A 9,493-nucleotide genomic window follows, 5' to 3' on the forward strand; every position below is an offset into this window, starting at 1 on the left:
TCTGAGGTACGTGGTGTATTTTTTGTGGCTTTGGGCTGTAGAAAGACTTAAATGTACAATTCTCAGGATCAGAGAATGGGGTAGAAATTCACTGCACGGTAGAAAGAAAAGGAAATTTCACAAATCCAGGCTGCAGAGTTGTTTCAGTGTCTTGGGCCTTCCATTTTACCTTGGGAATAACTGCAGGGTTTGAGACACTTTGCAGTCAAACCTGCTAGCCTTTGAATTCCCTTGCTGCCAACAAGACCAGCAGTCGACTGGAGCAGTGCATCATCTTGCTGCTGCTGCTGCTTTTCTCCAGATAAAGTTTTCCCCTTGGTGCAGATGAGTGACCTGCTGCCTGTAAAGGTGAGCAGAGCCCGGAGGAGGAGGAAGGGGCTGTTCTCCAAGCTTGCAGGGAAAGTGCATTTGCTCCCGAAAGAAAGATTTGAGTTTCAGAGTGCTTATTCCCAGCCCACTTACTGAGGATCTGACACAAGAAGAAGGAATCTCTCAGCATTGAGGAGTAACTTTGAGAAGTGTTCCCTTCTCAGGGGGAGATGTGTCGTGAGTGACAGTGGGACTTTAGACAAAGTTTATTAGAGAAGCCCTCCCGCTGAGTTACGAGGTGCAGAGAGGACCCCTTAATTTCTAAACCCCTTCTCTGAGAGGAGTTTGGATGGGGCTGGATCCAATCTCAGCCCCAGACTTTGTCAATGGTTTTCAGTATGACTGTCCCACAGGGTTCAAGATGTCAACCCGGGTATATTTACATAAAATGCATTCTTTATTATGACAAATGATCGGACAAAGGTTCTTAATCAGAATTATTTACTACACAATATAAAAGCTAAAACTACCAGTAGTGGATAGGATAGGATAGGATAGGATAGGATAGGATAGGATAGGATAGGATAGGATAGGATAGGATACCACACTATACCAAAGATTTATATTACAGTAATTATAGCAATTATATCACAGCAGTTATATTAAGGCTAGCAAGAAGAAATAATAATTAATTAGAGATTGGTGTAACTCACCATACCAGCACTTGTGGACAGATCTCTATCTCTTGACCTTGAGTAGTAATCTTGAAGGGGTATCTCCACTTCAAGGGAAAATCTCCACACACTCCAAGAAGAGGATGTTAGAAGAATCTGATGGCATGAAAATGGACTGGGCTTCTAGAGTATAAACTGAGTGACTGCCAGTCATATGTCTCCAGGTCAGCTTAGCAGCTTATCTGCCAAATCTTTGCCTGACTATCAGGATGCTAATTTCAGGGTGATGTGTCACACTGGTTTTAGCATAATTGAACACCAAAACCAGCATGTGATGCCCCCTCTCAGCCCACCCTGACAGCTTGTAAATAGGGCATTGTTTGGGTTGTTTGACCATATTGTAAAGGCAGAGCATCCTGCTACAAGACCCTGGTACACAGCCTGCAGCAGGCCCTGGACTGTCCACTGTTTCTGGAGTGAGACAATTAACTTACAGCCACATTTGCATACTGAGTACAGATTTTAGTTTCTTCCAAATTTGTCTTGAGCCAGACTTCACCATGGTTAGGTGGGTACGTTGCTCAAATAAGCCCCTGGCTGTTGTGTTATCTGCCTTCCCTGAATCCACACCTGAGTCAGTGTAATCCTCACGACCAAACCATCACTGGTGGTTGTCACTTGAGTAGAGTTATGGGAAAGAAAGGTCAGTTTTAGGGGGAACTCCCCATCACAACAGGCTGTGCTGAAGGCTGGAGTTGACTCTTTTGGGTACAGCAGCAAACCACAGTGCTGCTGAGTTGAACAAGGGAGTCTTCTGAAGGAGAAGCAAACAGGAGGGATGGAAGAAAAGGGTCTCCTGAGCCCTAGAAAATGCAAAAGGCAGATCTGGGTTCTGACCACCTCTTTGCTGCTGATCTTTGATGACCCACACCATGTGAGAAGGCGCTGCTGGGATGATCTAGTCCCGAGTGATCTCTGTTAACTGATGGGAAAGTGCATGGCCCCAACTTTTCCTCTCACTACCCCTCCCTCATCCCTCAACCCCCAGCCCTCACCTCACTGACAGGGTCTCCCCATCAGTTCAACACTTGCCTTTTTTAGTGCAGCACCATAAAATCAGTGGGAAGCCAGCCCTCCCATCCTGAGTGACAGCACTGAGCTTCTTGAACTTTGAGCAAAGTAATCTTTTTCTGTGGGGAAACCCATCTGCCTGACCTAAGCTGGACTGCATCTGCACCCCCTTTAGTCCACAAGAGGTGTTAAGGTGCAGAAATTCTCTGCTGATTTCCATATCACAGTGCAAGAAGTGAGCTTCTTCCTGGGTCTGTGGGAAAGAGGTGCTCCAAAACCTAAAGAGGTTATCCCATCAGTGGTGTGGTTTGGCCTGCAATGCCTTTCCAGAGATATCCCATATCCTAAAAACAGAGTCACCAAGAGAGGGGTTGCATTTTTGGCAGAAGGTTTTTAAGGATCTGAAAGTCAGACACCTGTAAGCAAGCTATCAGCTTTGAGTGTCTTCATACACAAACTCATTTCTGGAGTCAGCTTTTTCTCTCCAGTGAATGGAAAGGGCAGGTTTGGAAATTCTACTCTCCTGTAAGGGTTCAAAATCCCCTTTTTCCAGTACTGCTGACACAAGAGATTTTTCCATTTCCCTGCATTTGCTCAGCTACCTCCAAGTTTGCCCCGCTTTGAGCATGAGGTTGGACTGCTGCCTTTAGCATCTGATAAAAAGAAAATTAAGGCAGAAATCAGGAGAACCTTGACATGGAGAAGCCACATCTGGACAGGGAAGAGCTACCCCTCAGTATTTGCACTGCAGCAGCCACAGTGCAAATAAGATAAAGGTGTTCTCCCTCGGATTTGCTTCTCCCCTCTGCTTGGCCCCTTCATTTTCTGTATCAATGTGTCTACAAGTTCATAGTCTGGGGCTGGATACCGTGACAATGCAAGCTGAGCAGCAGGACAGGTTTCCCAATGTCAGCTGAATGTCTGCTGTGAGAAGGTCCTCAGAGCAGAAGGGAGAGAGATGATGTTCAGAAAGAGGGGCTTCCACGCCCTGGGTTGTTTCAGGCTTTTTTCTCCAATGCCAGTGCAAAAGCTGAGCTCTTGACTAACTCAGGTAGGCTGAAAAATGTGACCTTGTCCCACTGCTGTGCCTCAGTTTCAGATAACTTGGCTGTGAGAGCTGATTGGATATGGTTTGGATCCCTCCTCAGATAAGATGAATCTTCTGATAAGATAGGATGAATCTGCTGCCTCCTGTAGGCACCTTAACCCTATTTTAGATTTCACCCTGTTTGCCCTGGTGATTTTTCCTCAGCCAGGAGGACAGAAGTTATCCCCTCCTTGGTCTCTCATAGTCTTCTCCTCTGCCAGCTCTTTCCCACCAGCACAAAAATGACTGCAGGCCAGGGCCAGTTCTCTCCAAGTTCAGTGTCCCTCTGCATTTGCCTTCCAGGGGAGCAAGAGCCCTTCACCTGAAATCCTCCTATGATGCTGTGGCTGCTGCTGCTGCAGGTCTGGGTGAGCTGCCTCTGGCTGGGACACGGCGAGGTGGTGAATTCCTTTGCAAGTTGTCCTCAGTTCTTCTACAGTAACACCCCCCCAGATGCAGCAATAAAGCCACAGAACCCAGCCTGGATCTGCCAGACCTTAAAGGGCGAGCGTTTCTTTGCCACCTTGTACGACAAAGACAGGCGTATTCCCATGTACTCTGCTTATAAATACGAGCCTGCAAGATTCTCCACAAACCACACATGGACAGTTGAGCCCCAGGTGAGTGTCCTCTCTTACAACATTTCACTCTGCAGTCACTAAAAGATGAACTGCAGCATTTAACCAAACATCTCTATTTCCTCCCCATACACACACATGCAAATGGACCCACTGGGTGGGATTCATCTCATCTCACTTCAAACACCTGCACCACATGATTCCTCTGATGCATTTCAAACAGTAGCAGGAGGAGCAGTTCTATCCCAAAGGTGTCCAGTTTTCTGCATTGACCTGAGAGTAACATCAAGGCAAATTCCATTCCATTCCAAAGTCAAATGACCTCCCTGTCTGTGCCCTGCTATGGTGGGAGACCCAGTGATGGGGAAAAGGCGTCCAAGAGCAGCTAAATTTGGGGGACCAAGAGTCCTGTTGGATTCCGATCTCCACTTTGCCCTGAGCTGTTTTGCATCCCTGACAGAGCTTAATTTCTCACAGTTAGGACTCCATTTGTCTTTGTAAGTGATGTGAGAGAAGTGAGGAGAAACTCAGAATTGGGTCAGATGGCCCAGAGAAAAAGCCTTGGCACAGCCGTTGAATGGTGAGAGGGTTTGGTGAACCGTGGGGAATGTATTGAGTGATATTTCAGGCAGTGAAAAGTGAGGAGCATCAGTGTCAGTCCAGTCGGAAGGGGGTGATCTCCAGCCATGGCCAGTTGCCCCTGAGCACTGTTGCCTCAGGTTTGGTTCAGAAGGATCCACCAGACACTCAGATCTCCACAAACAACAGAGCTCTCCCAAATGTCCTTCGGACTTCCAGTGAAAAAGACCAAGGAAATTATGGAACAGAAAGAGAGGAAGTTCAGGTCATTGCTAAGGACAGAGTAGTAGGATGGAATTTAGGTGTTCATGGACAACAGAAGAAAGCCATCTGCCCTGTTCCAGAGGGAGAAGAAATATGTTTTTCCAAAGATGAATAGAAAGGTGTTGGAGTACTAAAAAAAACCATTTCCACTTTGTACTCATTGGAACTCAAACAACTAATATGGTGTAGCACCAGTGCAGTCTCCACATTTAAGGGGGATAAAGCTTCTCTCTTTTCACAGAATCATTGACTCATAGAGGGGTTTGTGTTGGAAACAACCTCAAAGATCATCCCAATTCAACCCCCTGCCATGGGAAGGGCCATCTTCCACTAGACCTGGTTGCTCAGAGCCCCATCCAACCTGGCCCTTTCCCTCCTGGACCACAGAGCCAGGCCTCCTACAAGCTCTTTGATTTGGTAACTTTCTCCAGAGGTCCTTTTTCAGTACTTGGGTTCCTCAGGACTCTTTCGGGATTATGAGCTCCTTTAAGAGGTTGATAATTTTTAACTTCTTTGCAGTGAGGCTGCAGAATATACTTCCTGGCCCAGATCAGCTCTGAGAGACATTATTAGGACTGCAGTAGCCGACTCCATTTGCATTGAGGTCTTTTTGATTAATGAACAAAAAAACTTTCATCCTTGCAGTGATCTGTTGCCTCCCCTGGGAAACCTTACCTCTAAGACTGGTTTCTCAACACATCTCCCTGTGTCTGGGGTTACAGGACACAAACCTTGGTGTTCCAGGAATGTGGTACACCTGTAGCAGCCACAGATGGAATCAGAGAAAGACAGACTGGGGGTGGGAGGATGTGGGGTAGAAGTGGGTTTGGAGACAGGTTGAAAGGGAACCAGCTGTGTCAGGGAAGGTTTCTCACCAAAGACCTTTCTCCTTTCAAAGCCAGAGTGGAAAATGCTCAGTATCTCATGTATCCAGCCACACTCCCAGCACAGGTTGCAGGCTGGATCACAAAGATCACAAGTCAAAAGGAGAGCAGTCACATTCTGAGCTTCTTTTGTCTTAAAAGCTGTTGTGTTCATCCAGGAGGGGCAGCTATAGGATTTCTCTCAGATTCATATATTTACATAGACTGAGAAGAGAAAAACTGTGTTCTTGACACCTGGAGATTTCTGCTCCAGGCAAACCTGCTCCATTACTCCCATCCCCAACACTAACACCTTTTCCTCTTCCTTACCTGTCAAGCTGATACGTTCAAATTTGCCCAAAGAGATGCAAACAGTGCAGACCCTTGAACGTCAATACAACATCAGCAAAGCTGAAATCATGCAAAGCCAGGCTGTCAACGCAGACTATGAGAAGAGTGGTTGGGATCGTGGCCATTTGAACCCCAATGGCCACCACGACACCCCGGACAGCAGGAATGTGACCTACACCCTCACCAACATAGTGCCCATGAATGCAACACTCAACCGAAAAGCCTGGAGAAACTACGAGCAACAAACGATGGCCAATAAAAGCAAGGACTGTCAAACCACCTACGTCATTGTGGGGGCTGTACCTGGGAACTCCTCCCTCCCCAATGGGAGGGTTAATGTACCCAGCCACATCTGGTCTGGTGCCTGCTGCAAGACCAAGAACAACACCATGAGTGCTTGGGCAGCCATTGCCCGGAACGACCAGAACCAGGTTGACGAACTCACTCTGGGACAGCTGGAGAAGAGGTTGGCCAAGTTGTATGGAATGAAAAAGGTTCCTCTCTTCCACAGTTCCTGTCCCTGATAATAAGCCTCACATCCTGGGTGTAAAAGGCTGGGGGGCTTTTCCCACAGACCACAGAATCACAGAATGCTTTGAGTTGGAATGGACCTCAAAGATCATCCAGTTCCAAATCCCCCTGCAATATAGCAGGGACACTTTCCACTAGACCAGGTTGCTCAGAGCCATGTCCATCCTGGCCTTGAACACTTCCAGGGATGGGGCAGGCACAGCTTCTCTGGGCAACCTGTGCCAGGGCTTCACCACCCTCACAGGGAAGGATTTCTCCCTGATATGTAGTCTGACCCTACCCTCTCCCAGTTTAAAGCCATTCCACCTTCTCCTGTCACTCCATGCCCTTGTCCCTCTCCAACTGTCCTGGAGACCCTTCAGGTACTGGAATGGGATCTAAATTCTCCTCAGAGCCTTCTCCAGCTGAACACCCCCAGCTCTCTCAGCCTGTCTCCACAGCAGAGGTGATCCAGCTCTCAGAGTACCTTCATGGCCTCCTCTGGACTCCACCCCAACAGGTTGGTGTCCTTCTCTTGTTTTGAGCCCAGGGCTGGAGGTAGCACTGCAGGTGAGGTCTCAGGAGAGCAGAGGAGAGGGGGACAAATGTCCTGTGCAGTGTCCATCCTGCTCCCTTCTCTGGTGGGTTTCCAGCTCTGTCCCTCAGGGCAACTCCTCCTCCTGCTCTGATAAAAGGGAGAAAGAGGTGGGTAGAGCCTCCATCTGGTTTGCTTTGCTGCCCATGCTGGCAGAGAGCTCTTAGGGGTGAGTCCTTGCCCTGGCAGTCTGGAGGGAATAGCTGGAGAAGAGCCCATGGACAAGGAAATGAGAGCTTCTCACTGAGACCAGAAGGGCTTTGCCTTGTTTCCCTTTTGCTCCAAGCCCAGAGACAGGTCTTAGTTCCTTCCTCTCCTCATTAACTGTCCCTGAGTGTGCTGCTGACTTGTTCCTCACCTCCTTAGGAAGGTTGTGGGACGAGGGTGGCCCAGGTTGCCCACGGGTGTTGTGGAGTCTCCACTGCTGGAGAGGCTCAAACCCCAAGTGGACATGATCCTGGACAACCTGCTCTAGCTGAGCCTGTTTGACCAGGGCTCTGGACTAGGAGATCTTGAGAGGTCCCTCCAAACCTCAGCAATGCAGTGATTCTGTGATGCTGGGAACCAGATTTTGTTTGCTTGCTTTTGAAACGTGCACCTTGTAGAAGCAGGAGGTGAGATAAATTTCTGTCTGTGATACACTGCTTGGATAACTTCATTCACTGCTATGCTTCAGAACTTTTTCTGCAGATCTACGGCTAAAGGATTGTGTCAAATGTATTCATTGTATTCAATATAATCAATGTAATCAATGTGTCAATCAAAAGATTGCCAGATCATGTAGTTCCTGAGTAGTTCACAATAAAAATCATTTATTCCAGTGCTGGATTGCAGGGTCATCTTATATAGAAACCACAAGTTGCTTCTTGCTGAAATTTCCACCATGAGTGATGTCACAGTCCCCAGAGGATCCTTGCAGGAGGAAGGGTGTTGAAATCCCCCCTGAAGATACCATAACACCTACAATAGTGTCCCCTGCATCAGATTGCAGTTACTTCTGTTAATGTGCATGAACAAAGTGGATCAGGCTGCAAACAGCTCCTACAAGCTGTGTCACTTCCAGAGGTTCCAGCTTGAGCCTGAACTTCTCAGCTCAGCAGCTGTTGTTCACCATCCTACAGTGTCTCATCTCTCACTCTGGACCAACCTCTGGGGGCTGCACTGAAACAGTGGGTGGGGTTGAGGTACAAAGTCAGGTAGCAACATGCAGGTGTCTCCAGGTGTGCTGGGTGTCCCAGCTCTGATCCCAGCCACCAGAGATCCAGGCCTGGCTCAGCTCCATAAACAGATGCACCCTGGGCCCTTGAGGTGCCCTGAGGTGTGTGAGAGCCCCGGTGGGGCTGATCTGCTGCAGAATCCTGGGGAACACCAAACCCATCTGGGCCATCAGCCAGAGGCCAGGTAGGTTCCCCAATGGCATCGGCAGTGACTCTGGACACCTGAGCACAGGGAACCAGATCCCAGCACAGACCCTGGGCAGTGTCTGGTAGCACCAGGGACTTGTGCTCCTGTTGTCTCCACTGCCACAGTGAGAGCAGCAGTAGCACTCACTTGTGCCAGTTGGATAGCTTAGAGAGGTAAGAGAATATTTTGCTGTTTAGGAGGACAAAGTAGGAATATCACTCTGACACCCTTCTGCTGGACAGCTCCTTTGCCCCAGGTGCCTGCCCCCATGGGTTTTTTCTCCTGGGATCAAATGCCAACACTGCCCACTCCTGGTGCTGGTTCAGGCTGAGGTAAATCTCTGCTGTACCTCATGAGGCTCCATCTGACTCACTCCCCAACCGCTTCACTCCTGCTGAGTCTTGAAACTCATCCTTGTGGGGCTCATCCAATGCCACACAGCCCTTGCTTTGCAGCCTCCGGAACCACTGGATGTTGGCCATCCCCAGGAATTCCATCCCTATCACCTCCCTGGGGGTCTCCCCAGGATCAAGACTCCTGTCAGTGCCCAGAAATGCCCTCCCATCCACTGTAAACATGTGAAATACATGGGAAGCCCAATAGAGAAAGGAATCAGCTTGGAGGTGCTGAAGGTACAAATCCCGTTTTTGCAGTATTGCAATCACAAGAGGTTTTTCCATTTCCCTGCAGTTGCTCAGCTACCTCCAGCCTGTCCTGCCTTGAGAATGAGGTTGGACTGCTGCCTGTAGCCTCTGATAGAAAAAAAAGTGAGGTGGGAATCAGGAGAAGATTGACATGGGGAAGGCAGATGTGGATTTTGGTCCAATTTCCCTAGAAAAGTGCTGCTAATTCTGTTTCTTTTTACACATGACATGGAAAGCTTATCAATAGTCCTTCATCTGTATATCTCTGAGCTCCCAGCTGGGAGAAGACTGGAGGATCCAATAGGATTTTTTGCAGGTTGAAGAAATGGAGGTTTGTCTTACAGAAGAGACCCCATGGGAGCTGGATCAATGAGCAGCAGAGCTCATTCAACATCACTCACAGCACTTCTCCATCCAGGATGTGCACAGCTCTGGACAACACTTAGTGCCTACACTGACATGAAAGGCAAAGCAGTGCCTGTTATTAGGTTGTTATTATTAAATTGTATAAAAAAGCAGTGAAATGGAAAACCGGGAGCTCCTAGACCCCAGGGGTATGATGAG

The 9,493-nt window shown here is 48.3% G+C and overlaps 1 protein-coding gene across 1 annotated transcript; it reads left to right on the forward strand.

Moving 5' to 3' along the window:
- The first annotated feature begins 3,479 nt into the window (after positions 1–3,479).
- On the forward strand, positions 3,480–6,300 carry LOC116787589 (endonuclease domain-containing 1 protein-like). Its single transcript, XM_032689336.1, has 2 exons — positions 3,480–3,761; positions 5,764–6,300. Exons 1-2 carry the CDS (start codon positions 3,480–3,482, stop codon positions 6,298–6,300), a joined length of 819 nt encoding a protein of 272 aa, XP_032545227.1.
- Positions 6,301–9,493: the final 3,193 nt, after the last annotated feature.

Source organism: Chiroxiphia lanceolata, chromosome 5 (assembly GCF_009829145.1).
Source record: "Chiroxiphia lanceolata isolate bChiLan1 chromosome 5, bChiLan1.pri, whole genome shotgun sequence".
Classification (NCBI taxonomy): domain Eukaryota; kingdom Metazoa; phylum Chordata; class Aves; order Passeriformes; family Pipridae; genus Chiroxiphia; species Chiroxiphia lanceolata.

Bases quoted from the DNA above. Each gene is read 5' to 3' on its own strand.
- LOC116787589 (XM_032689336.1), top strand. From the start codon at position 3,480: ATGCTGTGGCTGCTGCTGCTGCAGGTCTGGGTGAGCTGCCTCTGGCTG. The intron at 3,762-5,763 runs GTGAGTGTCCTC...TTACCTGTCAAG, and splicing joins CATGGACAGTTGAGCCCCAG to CTGATACGTTCAAATTTGCC.